This window comes from Trichinella spiralis (genome assembly GCF_000181795.1).
Source record: "Trichinella spiralis strain ISS 195 chromosome Unknown Scfld2, whole genome shotgun sequence".
In the NCBI taxonomy this organism is placed as follows: Eukaryota; Metazoa; Nematoda; class Enoplea; order Trichinellida; family Trichinellidae; genus Trichinella; species Trichinella spiralis.
In genome coordinates this window covers 1,613,009-1,631,354 of record NW_003526941.1, presented here as the reverse complement: position 1 = coordinate 1,631,354, position 18,346 = coordinate 1,613,009, and the positions used below count along the sequence as shown (strand labels likewise).

General features: G+C 39.2%; 3 protein-coding genes across 3 annotated transcripts; 2 read left to right on the top strand and 1 right to left on the bottom strand.

Annotated features, from left to right (window-relative positions):
- Positions 1-3,086: 3,086 nt before the first annotated feature.
- On the top strand, positions 3,087-12,612 carry Tsp_02857 (cAMP-specific 3',5'-cyclic phosphodiesterase). Its single transcript, XM_003379140.1, has 9 exons — positions 3,087-3,538; positions 10,285-10,383; positions 10,438-10,765; positions 10,845-11,107; positions 11,200-11,371; positions 11,447-11,708; positions 11,798-11,952; positions 12,056-12,361; positions 12,442-12,612. The coding sequence occupies exons 1-9, from the start codon at positions 3,087-3,089 to the stop codon at positions 12,610-12,612; spliced, it is 2,208 nt and encodes a 735-aa protein (XP_003379188.1).
- A 25-nt stretch (positions 12,613-12,637) lies between these two features.
- Positions 12,638-12,940, top strand: Tsp_02856 (hypothetical protein). Its single transcript, XM_003379139.1, has one exon. It carries the CDS (start codon positions 12,638-12,640, stop codon positions 12,938-12,940), a length of 303 nt encoding a protein of 100 aa, XP_003379187.1.
- An 813-nt stretch (positions 12,941-13,753) lies between these two features.
- Tsp_02855 (innexin-10) lies at positions 13,754-18,071 on the bottom strand. The gene is made up of 5 exons (XM_003379138.1): positions 17,374-18,071; positions 16,553-16,778; positions 16,042-16,231; positions 14,934-14,980; positions 13,754-14,434 (listed from the first exon to the last, which is right to left on the bottom strand). Exons 1-5 carry the CDS (start codon positions 18,069-18,071, stop codon positions 13,754-13,756), a joined length of 1,842 nt encoding a protein of 613 aa, XP_003379186.1.
- Between the last annotated feature and the right edge of the window lie 275 nt (positions 18,072-18,346).

The following is an 18,346-nucleotide window of genomic DNA, read 5'->3' as shown; positions in this document are numbered from 1 at the left end:
ATTGATAATGTTGTTTTACAAACTTCAGAAAATGTTGCATTTCGTATGTACGAAGCGCACCATTTTGCCGTTACTAATTAATATTGACTTACGTGACGTTAATTTTCCTATAAATGTAAGCATTCGTTTGATTGGTTATTTTTTCTTCTTTTTTTAAAAATATTTTTATTTTTCAAATGTAAATTTAGTAGTATCTTATTCAGGGTGATAACTGAGCAGTTTGTAAAGTCGTAAGTAGTGTGAAAACGGGTTTTAAAGTGGTGATTCATTCATTCATTTGCATCAAATTGAGAGGTTCGTTCAGTGTGCAAATATTAAGTGGAACATTGTTGGAAATTATTGATGCAAAAATAATTGTTATTTATCGATCAAATGTGTGACCAACCAGATCGTTGAAGTGGACTTTTGAAGCGAAGCAAGCGGGTTTGATCAGCTTTCGATATATTGTTCAGTTATTTGTTGTTGGTCAAAAATTGATTGTTTCACTCCTCACTGACTGTTTTTCTTTCAATATTAATTTCAAAGTGCTGTGAAAGAATAAATTCTTAAAAGTCTTTTTTTATTGGTGACATTTTACGACATTTAACGGTGTTTGATTTTCTGTTTTGTCGGTTGACTGCATGTTTGAACAAACAAGTACTGTACATAAGTGATTTTCAAGCTTTATGAAAAAGTTTGCACAGATTCATTGTCTGCAGTGAAGTTTAATTGAATTTAGTTGCACAATTAAGTTGGAAAGGTCAGTTCATTTTTGACTATTGTTCAGGAAAATGGAATGAAGTGAAGCAATTAAAAATTCTTTTCAATATTTTCCCACTAATCTAACATTTGTTTTAATGCAGTTGTAGAAAACGAATTACATCAGCGTGTAGTTATGATCTGTACTTTGTATGTAATGTACAGATTTGTACGTTTATATGTGGATGCGATTTTGCTTTGTATTGTTTCTGCGGCGCTAGTTAAGAATTGTGGAGCTTATGTGTATTTGTCAGAAATGTTTTTTTCGTGTGTCACTGAGTAATTTCTTGGAGAGAGCTAGAGCTAGAGCTAGCTAGTTGTGTTAAATGAAACTGTGCCGTAGTCTGCATCGTGCAGTCATTTGTTTAAGCAGTTTGTTTGAAGAAAGATCATGTAGACGAAAATGAAATCGCCGCTATATTTCTTCTCTCATATAGTTGTTACGAATGTAATTTTGTTTTCATAAGTTAATTGTTGTTATTCAACGTGATGAATGGTAAATTGATTAATTTATTTTGCAAGGTATTTGCACTTTTGCAAAATGAATATTGTTACGCAGCATTATCAGTGCTGTTTGTCGCTGATTAGCAAAGTAGATAAGAGAAATTGGCATCGAGATTTTGGAGATTTGCATTGCCCAGCGTGCGGTAGTTGTTCATAAAATGACAACGACAAAAGCCCGTCGCGATCAATGTTGCCGATTTTTGCACGGATCTCTGCGCAAATTAGATGCACGTATTTTATTGGAAATTATAATTTATTTTGCTTATTGTTTTGTACTTTTGAAGAAAATTTTATGTTACATAAATTTCATCTGCAAACCATAATCATACTTTAGCTGTATATATTGGCATCATTGATACTGGCCCTTCTTTTTCTGTTTCCTGATTTCTTTCGTTTCGCCCCTCTAGCTCTCTGTCTTTGTGTATACGTACACGTTGATAAGCTTGCTTATCGCATCTTTGTTCAAATCGATAATGTTCAATTAGCTCATGTAATTAGTTGTTTGTTTGTTGGCCTTGGATGAAGGGTAGCGAGATTAGTAGCAAGCACACAAAGGCGATATTGTTTTCTTTCAACGCATGGCTTTTGCCGTTTACCGTTGGTTGTGTTTCATCACCGGCTTAAGTCCATTCACTGCTTTACTGTACGTACACGTGTTTGTTCGTTTTTGCCCAATGCAGTGTGTGTGTGGGGGGGGGGAGGAGGAGAGGGGAGGGCAGCATTGTGATTGTCGTGTGGTTCGATTTTCTTCCACCCTGCCACGTTGGAAATTGGTAACGCACGACGACAAGCTTGAAAATTAAACCAGTCGATAAACGAACTTTGGCTAATTCAATTACTTTAAAGCAACGATCAAATGCAAACATCAAAGAAGAATTTAAAAGAAACAACAACAGACCATTGACGTTTTTTTACTGCTCAGTTGTAATTCTAGTGGCAATAAATGCATTTGTATATGCAATGTTGGCTGCTTGTTAAACGATATATGTACATATATCTGCACGCTGGTGCTTGCGTGTGTATATATTGTCGTCACTGTGTTGATTGAAACAACAGATGGGAAGAGGAAGCTTTGTAGTGAATGAACTGTGTGTGTGTGTGTGTGTGTTTTCTTGTTTTTTTTGTTTTACGCGGTTGTTATGGGAATGATGAAAGAAGGAAAACTGTTCATCCAGAGATGTGTTGAGGAAAAGCGCAGCTTTCAGTGGAGGAGGAGGCGGCGTTGCACCGGAGCGAAATGGCATTACTACTTACGTCGTCGTCAAGAATATAGCATTGTGGCGCCGTCTAGTGTCGTTGGCTTTGGAATAACGAAATGGGGAGAGAACACGCGTGAGTGCGTGAATCGACGACGACTGACTTGAACGGCTTTCGCATTCTTCATTCCCCTTTCTCTCTCTCTCCCTCTCTTTGACTTTAACTCTCTCTTTCCTGCTTTATTCAACTCGCTCACTGCTAATTCACTTTGTTTTTCTCTCTGTCTCTCGCTCTCTTGCTCTCTTTCTTTCTCTTTTACTCTGTTCTCCGTCTGCTTCTTTTACTCGACGTATTCTTGCTTTTTACCTCTCTCTGAAATAGCTTGCAGCTGTTTCATTTTCGATATGATCTTCTCCTCTGTACGTCACGTATATATTTTGATTACGACTTTCTGGATAGAAAGATTGCCTCATTCCCAATTTGGTGCTTTGTGTCGGTTGTAATTGTTGTTGTTGGTGGTGGTGGTGCTGGTGCTGGTGTTGGTGTTAGTGTTGTTGTAAATTTGGTTCCGTATTATGGATGTTGGTCAGTGTTGCTGTCGTCGGCACTGAACCGCAGCAGTGCAGGCCAAGCCGGCGCTTGGGTCGATGTGGAGCGGATGCTGCGTTTGCTATCGTCTGGTCAAATGGCATCGTGTGGAACAAGAGAACGTGAATCGCCGAAACTCGGCGTTGGCTAACGTCGATAGCCAAGAGAAGGCTGTTTGTTGTGCTCAGCCGCAGGCGGTCACTTTGGTCAGCAGCTGCAGTGGCAGAAAGCCGGCGGCGAAGCAAATGCAGAGCGCATCGATGCATTGTCAGCAGCAGTTACTGTCGATGTCGACAGTTGAGCCGGCCGATGTTGATCCCTGCAACTACAACAACGGCATCAAGGACAGTGGCAACAGTCGCCAACCTGATGAACCGTTGCCATTGGAACAGGATGATCAGCAGCAACAGTTGGTTGTTACAGTACCTTTGCTTGTCCGACGTACGTTGAGCACAAGTGCGCTTTACAAAATTGACCGTTGTCGTCTGAAATCACTTTTTTGGAAGAAAATGTGAGTAGTCACTAGAATGGCAGTTGTATTATTTTTCCAGCACCGTTTAATGTTCATTGATGTTCATCATTAATATGATGAATTGTTGAAAATTGTTGCAATTGAACGAAAATGATCAGATCCGGTAGGTTGGGTTGGTTGGTTCGTGCATTTTGCTGCTTTTCTTGCTTGCTCTAGCCGCTCTCTGAAATTCACCCTCTTTCGAACTCTCAGTTAACGTAGCGATCAATTTTACTGCGAATAATATGCGCGTAGTGTTGTTTTGTTTTGTTTTTTTTCTATTCAATAGCTATTCGAGTTTTTCATTTACTATGTGCCATTATTGAATCTTTTTTTTAAGTTAACGCAGTGATTTTTTTTGAAATAATTCTTTCTTTGAAATTTATTTATTCCAGAGGTTCATTTTTGCTCTATTTTCAATTGAAGATTAGTAGTAGTGGTAGTAGTAGTTGTTGTTGTTGATGATGATGATGATGGTGATATGTGAGATATTATTTCCCAACGCGCTACATATATCAGCATAGATATATATATATGCTGCATATTTGGGTAGGTGTGTGTGTATGTGTGTTTAATTTTTAATTTTCTCCTTCTGAACTTGGATTTGAATAAGATTGATTGACGTATTTGTCTCAGCAGACAAACCAGGGGTCACAATCATGTTTGCTTGTGTTTTGCCTTGGCGAGAAAATTCGATTGCATCTCCTGACGACAAGGCGCAAGCAAGGCCAGTCGTCTCAGTGTGTGTTCGTTTTTGTTAACTTTTGAATTTGATTGTCATGCGACTAACGCGGATGGGGCGTTTTCCTCACCCACGAGAATTCTGCTTTATCATCGTGGACAAAAGAGTGACAATTGGAAAATTTGCTTTCATTTCCATCGACACAGTTCTCTGCCACACTATAACAGAATGAATAATGCTTGGTTTTATTATTTTTTTCCACTTGATGAGCTTTTCTTCTTCTTCTCTCCCTTTTCTTTCAAATATGTCAGCAGTAGTAAGTGTATTTTACTAGAGAATCAGCAGCAGTATACTGCTGCAATTATTTGGTTTGGAGAAAGATTTTTATGCTTTTTTTAAAAAAAGTTTTATATTATTCCATTCATTCATTTATTTGTACGAAAATGTTTAATTTCCAAGTGCCTCCTCGTTGGTTGGTTTGCATGCAAGTGCAGTTGTGCCCATTCGGTCGTTTCAATTTAATGATCGCGCTAGTGATGAAGTGCTTGCAACCAACGGTCGTTCAAATCAGCTATGCTATGCTATCCATCTATATATTTGAAAAACTAATTACGAGCAGAATAATTGCCACATTTTCTTTTTATTTATTTATTTATTTATTTGTTCGTTCGTTCGTTCAGCCCCACAGAGTTCAGCCTTTTGTTTCGGCTACTGCTTGTTCATATTCCAGTTGATTTTTTTCCAATTTACAATGTTGATGCACAATGCAAATACATACATACATACACGTATATGGTGTGTGTTTGGTTGATTAGGTTAGTTCAGCAATAACAAATATTATTGCTTGCAACCAACGGTCGGGTGGTCGATCGATTGGTTACGACTGGCTGGCTATATTGATGGAAATTAGACCTCATCGATGTTGAGTGTTGAGCCGTGCCTTTTCTTTTACCGTTATTATTACAATTGTTTTTTTTCTTCCTAAAATTTAACGAATAGCTTGGTTGAGTGTGTTCCAAAGATAATCGTAGAAGCGGATAAGTGGCTAAATTGGTCGATTAAAGCTGCCAACCGGTTGATGTTAGCTTGTTGTGACTGTGTAGACTAATATAATTCGCACAACGTCGTTGTCTTGTCGTTCGTCATCTTGTGTCAGTAGTCATTTCTCGACCAGCAAACGCATTCGCTCCACAGATCAATACACGAATGGGCATTTTGTTTTTGCATTTGGGCAGAAGAAAAAATTCATATCTTTTCTTCTTTCTCTGTCCCTCAATTTCCATTATTATTATAGCAGTTGATTTTTTTTGATTAATTTGTTTTTTACTAGTGTTTTTGAATCATTTTCAAATATTTTCTATTATTTACAAGCTGCTTTCGTTTTATTGTTGTCGATTGATCAAATTGTTATCTTTTTCTTGGTTTTTTTTGCTGAAACTTTGTTTTCAGCGTATTTATATTATTGCAATTTGCACACAACAACAACACCCATATTGTTGTTTCACGAAGCAATGTGAAACTTTGTCGACATGTGTTATTCGGATTTTCTGCCAGCCAACGACGTGTGTGTGTGTGTATGTGTGAAACGTTTTGCTTGCTCGTTTGTGTTGCTCAGCTGTTTTTGCCTAGCAAAATATTCTACTGTTTAGAGATGTTTTATTTCTATTCTTTTTTCCTATTTGGATACTCCTTCAGACAATAGCTGTGATTTTCTATGAGGGACAGGAGTGAGAGTGGGAGGGGTAGGAGAAATTCAAAAGAAGAAATGGAACAAACCCTAGAATCACGACTGGAATTGATGGAGTTGTCAGAATTCGACCATTGTAATAATATAATAATAACAGCTTCATTGAAAACAGCATAAATAGTAGTTCACTTACATTACAGTTGAGTTTACATGTTGAGCATTACAATTTGGTGAATTAATTTTCATTTATTTATTTATTTATCACACCAGACAACAAGTGTATTATTACTGCTTGTATTGATTTTTAAATCACTTTTCGTAGTCTATTTGTGGTAGCTTTGTGTGGATTCTGTAATGGCATGGCGCATTCTTTTCGACAACAGCAACGATAACAACACTACTTGTCGTTGTTATTATCATTATGTGAACTTTTTGGGATAATGAAAACCGTCAGAATTAATTATGCTCCTGAAATGCAATAATACCATGCATGTATTAGATTTGTCGATGATTTCGTTTCTTTTCTTTTCCTTTTTGTTTGTTTATTTCTTCTGTTAAGTAGTGCTGTTTTTTGTTCTGTGTGTGTGTGTGGAGGGGTTGTTCAGTGACGTTGTGTTGCTTTGACTTTTCTTTTATTCCACTTCATTGGCATGAAACGTTTTATGGGGGAGGATTTTCGGAAGGGTTCGCAAGCATATTGTCAGTTGGCATTGACATTTTAATGCGAGGCTAATAATTTCTTAACGCTCGATTGATCGAATGAAGGGGTGACTGCTTGTTTAAATTATATTTATATATTTATTTATACATGTCGTTGCCATTTATCATCATATTTTGGTGCACAGCTGTGGTGCAGTGCAGCAAGTTTCGTGTTGGCAATATTCCATTATATTCTATGGCAAGTAGTAGTAATACGCTTTGTCAGTGTTGTGTGTGTGTCTGTGTATGTGTCTGTGCAAAGCGAACTTTTTGTATTTGCTCATTGAACGTGCTATGCAGCTTGTTGTTGTTGTTGTTGTTGTTGTTTCTGCTGCTGCTGCTGCTGCTATTAGACAGTTGTTCCTTCAATTGTGAAAGCTTTTGGTGATAATTTATTTTTAATTGGAGAGAAAATACGCTCGACATTTTGTTTATTTCATCTGCAAGAAGAAAGGGAAAGAAAAGGAAAAAAAGTGCATGCTAAAATCAATCTTGCGCGCATTATTCGAAATGAACAAGATTTGGGAGAAGATTTGCTGTTTACGATTGGCATACGTGTTTTCTGACAATGGACGGCCGGCATGTTTGCTTTGTTGAGAGTGTTGTTTAGCGCGAGTGGAGGAGGTGGAGAGATGGATGTGATTGAAAATCACTCGGCAAGCATTTTGAAGCTAGGCTTTCTGTGAACGTGCTTATGTGTATATCGAATGGCTGTGTTGATCTTGTGATGTAAAAAAGAACGTCGCGTATGTTGCGTATTCGATAAATTACCAAACGACTGTTTATATTAATATTGCGAAACGGTGATGGAAGAAAGAGTTTCCAAATTAATTTGTGGATGATGTCACGGTGGTCGAAAAGGATTCGTTTGGCCAGTAGTTTAGGAAACGAAGAAAATTTTATGCATGAATTGGAGTGCGTTGTGTTATTTTATTTTTGTTCGATTATCTTTGGTATTTTATTTTTACAACAAACAACAGTAGTATGCTTTCATTTTTAAATATTCTTCATCGTAATGTAATTTTTTCACATGAAATGAGAAATCATAAAGGATGAAATTTGTTGTCTTTTTCACATTTCAATGTTGAGAGATATAGTCGAATGTGTTCACAAACGTTGCTCACTCTAGATAAAAAAGGAATTATATGCCGTTTTGATTTTTTCCCCTTTTTTTGAGGGGGAGGGAATTCACTTTTTTGCTTTTTGCTTGTTTAGCTGGTGTGTGAATTTGGGATTGATTTTTTTTCCTAATTCACACACAACTCTTAAAGGCAAAATGCCCGGCGAATCAGGGGCGAAATTTTCCCTTTGCTCTGCGTCATCGTCGACACACCGTGAAATTGTGCTTCATTCTCAATTTATCCGGCTTGTTGATTGTTATTCCTTTGGTCGCTATCTCTCTCTCTCTCTCTCTTTCTGTTGGACTTGCCTTCCATCTCCATGACGTCAGTGAAATCCAACGTTAGCGTAATTTTTTTGTTTTTTATTCTTGTTTTCTTGCTTTTGTTTTTATAATTTGATGCTTTTTCCTTTGAAAAAATTTTTTGTTGCACTGATGAATTGTCCTTTTGAATTAATTGTATGAACAAGCTGCGAGGAAAGCTTGAGCTTGAAGAACACTCCCACCGTTGGTTTGCTACCGAACGTGTATGTGTATGTATGCGCTGTTATTCTTCATTCTCATTCTGTGTTGCATTCTTCATCTTCGTGTGATGATAATTGCTTTTGGTTGCCATTGATGGATGACACAGAACAGTCCCTCCTTGATTCAGAGCTCCCGTTTAAGTTAAGCGACAAAATTTTTCTTATTTCTAATTCTTCTATGCATAATTATTTGATTTATTCGTTGAAATAAGGTTTGCTACTTTTTTCTTAATTTTTTGCTTGATGCTTCAGTGAGAATGTATATTGCTGAGAAGCTGGGGAATTCTCTTCGATTCATACTGTAATATACTGTACTGTACTGTACTGTACTGTACTGTACTGTGGTTCTTCTGAAACGTTTCACAAAATTGACTGAACCTCTCAACTTGACCACACGTGTAATTGTAAATGGGCAGGCTGGATTAAGAGAGCGGGGTTTGCATTCTGCGTTGTGGTTTTTAATGGGAATTTCGCTGAGAAATACGATCAACCTCGCATCGATGTTTTGAAATGTGGCTTTCCATTTTATTTATTTATTTATTTATTTATTTATTGTGCAGACTTGTTGCCTTATTATTATATTGCGCTTTGAGATTTGGTTTTCAGTCAGTTGAATCAACTAGCATCATTAGTAATAATAATGACGTGTGTGCGTGCGCGGGCGGAGGTGATTTGTTGTTCACCGTTGACGTTCATTGTTGATATTGGATAAATAGCATTGTTCCATTTGGACAGGACGTTCACCCGACTGTGCTACGCTTACTTTGAGATTTCGTAATAAGGATAATTTATAATAGTAGTAATTTTTTTCTCAATGTTGCTATCGTTTATCAGTTTTAACAATTTGCAATTAGAATTATGCAATGTGCAATAAGAATTTCAGCTTTGTCAGGCATATAAACAGCATAGCACAACCGCACCCAACAGAAAGTGATATGCTTCTTTTGTTCAGCTTTTACTTTTTTTCAAAATTACAAGGGAGGGACGGCTTAGAGGGAATGAAGAAAAACTTTTCCATTACTTTCGGTTCAGCTTTGTTTGTTGCTTTTTCATTTGGTGCTGAATGATGACGCTTTTTTTGACGTGGTTTCTTTGTGGAATGCCAACTTTCTCAGCATTGCTTCAACTGTGACGTGGTGTAGTTTTTTTTCTTTTTGAAAAATTTTCAAGCTACGTACGTCATCTTGCTGTACCATGCTGGTGACGCCTGCTTGATGACGTGTGTTTTATTTTGTTGCTTTTATTCTTGTTCTTGTTGGTGTTGTTGTTATTTAAATTTGCATCATTTTCTCTGATTGACAATCAATTCTTTAGTCTGTCAATCAGCAGCGGGTTAATAATGAATGAGCTGTTGAAAAAGTTCAGTCGAACAAGCATGTTTGGTGTGTTGTTGATGTAGTTGTTGCTCTTCTGTCTTGCAATTGCAGTTTTGTTAATCTGTTCGATTTGTTTTCTGTTTCTGCGGGCACAGCAACATGGTGATCAAAATTCTCAGTGATGATCTTCTTCTTCAAAGAATCTGCGGGAAATTATGCAATTTCGATCGAAACGATCGTTTTTGCTTAACGTCGTTGTCCATAATTGTTTGCACTGTAATTGTTGTGTTCTGTTGTTGGTTATTTTTTTTTGTTCTTTTCTTATTTCCTTATTTTGTTCTTTTTTGTTCTTTGAATTTTTTCCTTTAGCATTTTTTCATTCAATTCTGTTCAACTGTACATTTGCCACTAATGCTCTAGCAAGACGAGCAACTTTTATTTGGTTATTAATGTAGTAGTGTAACGTTATTTCGACCGAACTGCTGGCATTTTATATGGCCAGTCAGTATGTGTGATTTATGTTTTTTTTTCATTTTTTGCTAACAATAAATTGAAAACTTGAAATTAAAAAAAATGATTTTGACAACACGTGCGTGTTGATTTTAGTCTTTAATTTATTTGCACATCTATATGTACCTACCTTTACACGCATATTTATCTATGCACGTACATGTATATGTATGTCATTGTCGTTATAATATTTAAATTTCATTTTCAGGCACGGGGAAGACTTGATCGTCACTCCTTTTGCTCAAGTTCTTGCCAGTTTGCGTAACGTTCGTAGCAATCTTGCTAAATTAACTCGCAGTTCTTCATCGTGAGTATTTTATTGTTTCGCATTTTACCCCATTGTTAAATTTTACTTCTACAGTCGAACTAGCTTGGCGCAGATATCTGGAAGCGTGCCCGGGACGACGAGTCAAAGCAGCAGTGCTTCAAGTGCCAATCACATATCGACCGCCGCCGCCGCCGCTGCTGCTACCGGATCTGACCGAGCAACGGCCAACAAGCCGTCATCTGGCGTCGCTTTGCCGCCTCCTGCACCCAGATCACCGGGATCTATGGCCACTCAGCTGGCCACATCCCAGGAAGATAATTTTCAATTGGCCGCTGATACTTTAGTTGAGCTGGACTGGTGCCTGGAACAATTAGAAACAATTCAAACTCATCGTTCTGTATCTGAAATGGCCTCTTCGAAGGTGAACCTTGTTTTCCACTTGCATTTCTTTTTTCGTTTTGTAACGATTAAAAAATGGGTTGTTTTTTTGTGTTGTTCAGTTTCGCAAGATGCTGACGAAGGAATTGAGCCAGTTTTCTGATTCAAAATCTGGCGATCAAGTGTCGAGGTTTATTTTCACCACGTTCATGGGTATGAATTTGCTTTTGTTTGTTTGTGCGTTTGTATTTGTTCTTCGTGTCACCGCAGCTTTATTCATTGTGCAGGAAATGAGCACGAATTGGACATGGCCAATGAAAAGGACAAACACGCGCCGATACTTGAGTCGGATGAGGAACGATCGACCTTGGTCGCCGGTGGCAAGGTTGGCAAAGGCAAGCAGCATGTCACGTCGTCAATGTCTCAGATTTCTGGCATACGAAAGTTGAAACTTCCTACTGCCACGACTGTTTCCAGTGTCGATGAAAGCACGGGCGATTTGCTGCCCATTTGCGGTCTTGGCAAAGAAACGTCATCAGAATTGACAAGTCATCTCAATCAAATCGACCGCTGGGGTATAGATATTTTCAAAGTGGACGAGCTCAGTCATAATCATTCTCTCACCACGATCACATTCACCATTCTTAAGGTTTTTAATATATATATATGTGTGTGTGTGTTCATTTCATTTCATTTCATTTAATTCAATGTTCTGTTTTTTTAGAATCGAGGCCTGTTGAAGGCGTTCAATATCCGACCGGCCAGATTACTTACTTATTTATTGCATCTCGAAGATCATTATCGCAAAAATTCCTACCACAATAGCTTGCACGCTGCGGATGTGACGCAAACCGTGCACGTGATGCTTTCTACGCCATCTTTAGAAAGCGTATTTACTGATTTGGAAAAACTTGCTGTCATATTTGCGGCCGCTATCCATGACGTCGATCATCCAGGCTTGACGAATCAATTTTTGGTCAACTCAGGTCAGTGGGAATGTTTCAGTTTTCATTCAATACAGCGCACTTTGCTTTTCGTAGCGATGAATGGTTCATTTTTTTATTGTGAAATTTAGGTTCTGAGCTCGCCATTATGTACAACGATGAATCGGTGCTTGAACAACATCACCTCGCAGTCGCTTTCAAGCTGTTGCAAGAAACTGACTGTGACATATTGACGGGTTTCAGTAAAAAGCATCGCCAACTGTTTCGACGAATTGTAATTGATACGGTGAGTTTGTTATTTAGTCAGTGTGTGTTCAGAGTTTGATCCCTTGTTTATCGAATAACGAACTTATGCGTTTTTACTCTGTTACCTTTTTTTATGTTTTCAGGTTCTGGCTACGGACATGTCGAAGCACATGAGTCTCCTAGCCGATTTGAAAACTATGGTTGAAACGAAAAAAGTATCCGGTCCAGGTGTGCCCTCGCTGGAAAAGTACAGCGATCGGATACAGGTCCTTCAGAATATGATCCACATTGCTGATTTGTCCAATCCGGCGAAACCGATCACCTTGTACCAACAGTGGATTGATCGTCTCCTTGAAGAATACTGGAAGCAAGGTGATCGGGAACGTGAGCTCGGTTTGGAAATCAGTCCAATGTGCGATAGGCGCAACGTTTCACGGGAAAAATCTCAGGTTTGACATTTCAGATGTCGTTTTTCATTTAGTAATAATAATAATAATAGCTGATTGTGTGATTTCATTTGCTGTTGCAGGTGGGATTTATTGATTACATTGTGCATCCGCTGATGGAGACGTGGGCCGATTTGGTCTATCCCGAAGGGCAGGCAGTGCTAGATCAGTTGGAAGAGAATCGTGATTGGCTTTTCAAAAAACTCTCTGCAACTGAACGCGAAGCACTTCCGCCTTCCGAAGACCAAGAATGAGTGCCCATCGTCTTACATCTTTTACATGGTTATCTTTGCTTTGTTCTGTCGTCTGCCGACAACGATGCTACACAAGAAATTGCAGTACGAAATTGAAAAGCAGCGAAATGCAGCGACAGTAGCAGCCTTGCGTATTTGTTTATTTTTTTCGTTTCGTCACGTCACCTTCTTCTCAGCAGATCTTCCTCATCAGCAGGATGAAGAGGTGACTGTATGGGAAATGCTTAAACGCGCACACCACACACACACATACACACACAAACACACACCTTTATTTTGGCTTCAGTTGAAAATTTTGAGTAATCTGAAACTTCGAAGGCTGATTTGATTGTTTTGGGCTTGGCTGACTGACTGCTAGCTGACCGGCTATTGATTGTGTTTTGCATTGTTGCTTACGTTGCGGATTGACGGCCGCCGTCAAACAGATGGGTGCATCAGAGTTTATCTTCATCATCATCATCTTCTTCTTTCAGCAGCAGATCGATCCCTTGTCGTCGTCAGTATTGTTGTTTTAATATCGAAAAAAGTTTTTTCTCTTCACGTTTCCTTCATTTGTTTTTTATCTGTCATATTTATTAACTTTTTCCCAATTTGTCCTGACATATGACATTTGCTCTTTTTTCTTCTTCTCTGTAGAAGCTTCTGCTCTGCTGTTGTTGTTTACAGAATTTTTGTTTTTTACATTTCTAGCACAACGAAGAACGAAATATAACCGACAGTTTCAGTCAATCACCAGTTGCACATGTGCATGTGTTTTACGGTTCATTTTTGATACTGATCCAAATGTGTTTATTTATTTATTTTCTATTATTGTTCATATATTATGGTTGGTTATATACCGTTGTTTTTTTTCTTTCTCTCTCTTTCTTTCTCTTTTACAGTGTAGATTTTTTTGTTTTATCATTTTGATAACGAAGCTTCATCATCCAAAATGAACTCTGAAAAAATAACTGAGGAACGTTTCTTCCATTTGTCTGAACAGTAGCCAAGCAACTGTCTGTCAATAGGAGAGAATAATTATGAAATATAAAATAAAAAATTAACCAAATTTAAAGTCTCATTTTAACTTAACCGAACGAAGAATGCGATTTCTTTTCTTCTTTTTTGTGTCTGGGGTGGTGGTGTATAAGAATAACTGTCATCACCCGTCGTAACACGATGGTTGTTGGTTGGTTGGATTATCTGTGTCGATGTCGGTGGCTTGATCGTCATCTTCTTCACCTTGTGAGTTGGTCAGACGAGGAGAAGTTGCTAGATCGGCACGTTCACGAAGCAGTGGAAGCAATTTTCTGACAGCATCCTGAATTTCTTCTTGCGATGATGGATTCACGGGGGTGTTTTGTTCGCCCGTGCCACGATTACGACGACGCCCTTTGAACCCATGGCGACGAAGCCAGTTGGATTTTTCCACTCGTTCGATTGCGTTGTTCAGTCGCAGTTGTTGGTCAATTTCGTGGAAACTGCGCCACAACGATCCCAGCAATTCAGTGCCGAAAACGATACTCGACCGACTCGTGATAAGCCGGACGAGAAAAACGCCATCCGATTTCAAATAGTCGTTGACGAAGCGTCGCAACCGTCGGACGTCGTCTTTGTCGTTACCGTTGAACGGCTCGTCGGTCAGCTGCAAGTGTCTGGAGATGAACCACCTTCCCGGCCAGGGAAGCAGAATCGCGTACGCCCAGTAGGCAAAACTGGCGGCGGTGATCAAGAAAAGCACCGTATACCAGAACCAGAGGAGGGTGAATATTTTCTCGTTGAACAGGTTGATCACGAGCACGCACTGCACGCTGTACCGTTGCACGTTGCCCATAACACGCACCTGAAATGTCGCTGGTCGTCGGCCGACATGAAAATTAACTCTGACAACATTGCATGTGCAAGTTGAACAAGCTGTATGTTTTTTGGTTTTAAGACTTAATTAAAAATTAATAGAAAAAATTTTTTGTTTTTTTTTCAGTAACCTGAAAATCACAAAGTGTTACACGCGGGAAAAAGCCGGAGTTTTCCCACGTGGTGCCGTTGAGCACGTCGACGAGCGCTTCGAAGCCGTACCACTGGTATGTGTCAGTGTTCAGGAAACGGTTGAGCATCAGCAGTTGTGCCGCCACGTTCAACACGTACAGCAATTTGATCAGCAAATAGACACTGGTCACGTAGGCAGCGGTGTACGGTAGGTTCAGCAGCCGGAAAAGTCGGTGCGGTGAGGCGACGTGTCGTTGTTGTTGTTGTTGTTGCTCCAGTCGACGATGAAACTGTAACGCGTTGAGAATGTGCTTGGTTAACGCGTCGATGTTTTGCTCTTTGATCTCCGCTCGCACGTTGCGTTCATCCATTGCCAAATTGATCACGTCGCGAATTCGAATTCCTAAATTTGAAAATTAATAAACAACAACAGACAAATAATTTTGAGCTGATATATATGCATATATATATATTGAAAAATTAATTTTTTTCATATCATTCTCAACTTCAATTAACAGTATACGAATTGATCTTGACAATCAGTTTCTGTATTTAAATCATTTTAGAATTAATCAAGTGAGACGAAGCGAAACTGTATATATATATATATATATATATAATGAATATCATTGATCGTACTGTTGTATTTTTGTCCGACAAGTACATCTAATTTGACACTGCCAACAGGCTGACTTTATTTATTATTTATGGTAAGAAAAATGCGATCACTGTGCATGCATTTTTGGTGTTCATTATTATTAGCTTTATTTGATCAGCGTTCGTTTGGTTTCCTCTTCTTTTGTAATATTTGAATAATTTCATGTTGTTTTAATAATTTGTTCGTGCTTTAATTGGAAAACAGCTGTTCACCAATAAATAGATTAGGGATTTGTGTAAATTTAAGCTTTTCAAGTACGGTTCATACAGATATAGATAGAATTGTAGAAGTTGAATTTGTAGCAGCCTTTGTGCGGTATTGTTTACAGTAATTGAATGTGCATTTCCATGAACAGAAAGTTTTTTTTGAACCAGTTTTGAGCAGTCAGTATTCATTAGTGTGAATTATCGTGTTGACGTTGATCGTAGATGAAAACGTTTAATTGTGAAAAGGAATGTTATTTCGACTATTTGCACTGTTGTTCGGTTTTCAACTGAAAACTTAACATTAGGGCGTATTTCACGCTTGTAAACAATGAGCAAGCACGGTTGGTTGGTTCCCTATTAGCTGTTAGTTGTCAAGTCAAAAATGGAATGATTGGATCGATTTTCGAAGATGATTTTAGCCAATGCATGAATCAGGATTTGTCTTTTGTGAACAGATTAGTTCGACTGTAGTAGGTTTTGGTAAGTTGTTGTTTGAAATATTATTGTTCAAAACAGTATGAACACGCACGAGAGTGTATGTATGTGGGTAGCGTTCTCGGTTGTTAATGGTTGTCGATTAATTTGGCAAAACCCTCCTACCTGAATGATCAGCCAAATAGCGCCACATGATGCTGGGTAATCGGAAACAGAGCGCTTCGAGCAACAGAAAAAACGGTACCCATTGGTAGTAGCTGATTTTCAGTCGTTCACGGTCAGTTATGTCTTTTGGAACCGATTCGTCGAATGGCAAAAAATACGTATCTTGTGCCCAGCAAAAATTTTCCGCATACTACAAAGACACGACAAAATGTTAAAATGATAAGTTAAACTGAAAGTGAAAGAAAAATCAATTTGCAATTAATTATACGAATGCTGCACAATGGCAGCAGTAATGCAATAATTTCTAGTAGGATCGGCTTGTTCGTTCTCCGTGACGACACAGTGGTGCAAGTGATTGACCAAATAAATAAATCATCATTGTCTGCTGGTATTCATTTCAAGGATGCTTTTAATAATCAACCAATAAGCTCATCTTCAATAATTCTGTTGTTGTTCTTGTTTCCTTTCTCACTGAGCAATTGAGGTAGGCACGAGTTTTCTTTTTGCTTACCTGTTCCCAAGCACTGGAGAACATCTTCGGTACGAGGCATTCTATCGGCTTGCCTCCGAACTGTTTGAAGCTGACCAGCAGAGAAAGCGCAATCAGCACGTTGGACGTGAGCCAGTAGTGCAGACGATCGACATCACTGTCGTCTTGACGGTAGGCAAAAAAGCGAAGCGCGTTCAGGGCGGTGTAAAGCATGTTTGTTGTTGTTGTTGTTGTCTGCGCTGCAAGTCTGGAAAATTGTATCTGCAATGTCGGTCGTCAGGCGAGTAAATTGTGCAGCAAAGAAAATTTCAAATATTAGCCTGTCAGAAAGTTGGAAACTGGTTCGTGTTGACTGCTTGCAGCTAGTTAGTTAATGGGAAAGTGAATCTTGAAAGCTATCACAGAACCAAGAAAGCTTATCTTTTATGTCTTTATCCAATTTAGAGAACGTTTCTGTTCTCTCTGAGCTTCTGTTTCAGTCTTACCTACACTACATGAAGTGAAACCACGGAGATTCCTTGTGAAATATTTATTTATTTATTTCTCGTAAAATCTATTTTTAACAAACTCTTTGAAAATACTGGTCAAACGAGAATAGGGAGAAATGGTAACACCAGCTGGAATTGGAATTGGAATTGTTGATATTGCCTCGGACAGAGGGTCAGTGGTAGGGGTGGTGGTGAGTTGTGGTTTCGTCGTTTTCTCATTTTCAAGGCACTGGCGGGCATTCGGCAGCTTGGTTGTCGTCAGTATGGTGGTGGATGTTGAACGGCGTGACGCAGTTGGTGGTTCTGTCGTGCAATTTGCAGACCGGGCGTTGTCGACGTCCACAGGCAACGCACCTGCTGAAGCTGCGTCTTATATCTTTGTCCAGCAGCGCGTAGAGGAAAAGATCCAGCGTGAGCGTTGCCGGATGCATGAGCAGCAAGAAGCTGGAGATGCCGAGCAGATTCTGGTTGCGCCACATGTTGACCACGCAGAAACTGACCGGGATGATGTGCGTGATCAGTGTGGAGACGATGATCACAGCCACGCGTTTGGTGACCACCTTCTCCCGTTTCAGTTGGTTGCGGCGCACGGAATTCGACCCGACCACTTTCCTGCAGCGCATCACTAGACAGGCGATCGTGTACAGCACCACGGTGACGATGAAAATGAACAGCAGCGTACTGATGAGCACTTTGCAATAGAGCAGGGTGAGCACCTCGCCCCGGTAACAGTTCGCGCTCACTTCCCGCTTGGACAGGTAGATGGTGCCGATCAGCACTGCTAGGATGCAGTAGTAGACCAATGCCACCGTGAACACAACACCTATGAGAATTTGCACGTGGCGTATGGTGAATTTTTTGTACTGCTCAAACGAAGTCATTGCAAAAAAGCGGTCCAAGGAGATGATGAAAATGAAGGCCGTGCTGGTGCAGTCGCCTATCTCGTAGCAGATCAGATGCAAGCCCTGAACCAGGCACTTCCATCCGGCGATTTTGTACACGCCGACCGAGGCGACGACCATTTGACGGGATGCGGAAATGATCGTCGCCATCGAGCGGATCATCACCGCACAGCACAGTCCTAAATGTAAATGAACAGAGAAAAACGAAACAAGTATTGTTAATTAATTTTTATTTATTTTTTGACACATTCTACAGCGGAAGTATTGTTTTGGGCTATGATATATTCATTTGAATTCTTCTCACGCTAATGTTAGCACAGGGACGAAATAAGCAATCTAGATTCGTTCTCAAATTGAAGCAATTAATTAATTGAATTGATGTTGTTCGAATTAATTCACATGCTGGTCTGGTGAAATTTCATTTC

Coding starts and splice junctions, on each gene's coding strand:
- Tsp_02857 (XM_003379140.1), top strand. CDS start 3,087: ATGTGGAGCGGATGCTGCGTTTGCTATCGTCTGGTCAAATGGCATCGT. Junction 11,108..11,199: donor CCTTGGTCGCCGGTGGCAAG/GTTGGCAAAGGC, acceptor GACTGTTTCCAG/TGTCGATGAAAGCACGGGCG. Junction 11,709..11,797: donor TCAATTTTTGGTCAACTCAG/GTCAGTGGGAAT, acceptor TGTGAAATTTAG/GTTCTGAGCTCGCCATTATG.
- Tsp_02856 (XM_003379139.1), top strand. CDS start 12,638: ATGGTTATCTTTGCTTTGTTCTGTCGTCTGCCGACAACGATGCTACAC.
- Tsp_02855 (XM_003379138.1), bottom strand. CDS start 18,071: ATGGCGACGATCATTTCCGCATCCCGTCAAATGGTCGTCGCCTCGGTC. Junction 16,779..17,373: donor ATAAGACGCAGCTTCAGCAG/GTGCGTTGCCTG, acceptor ACAATTTTCCAG/ACTTGCAGCGCAGACAACAA. Junction 14,981..16,041: donor CTATTTGGCTGATCATTCAG/GTAGGAGGGTTT, acceptor TTTCAAATTTAG/GAATTCGAATTCGCGACGTG.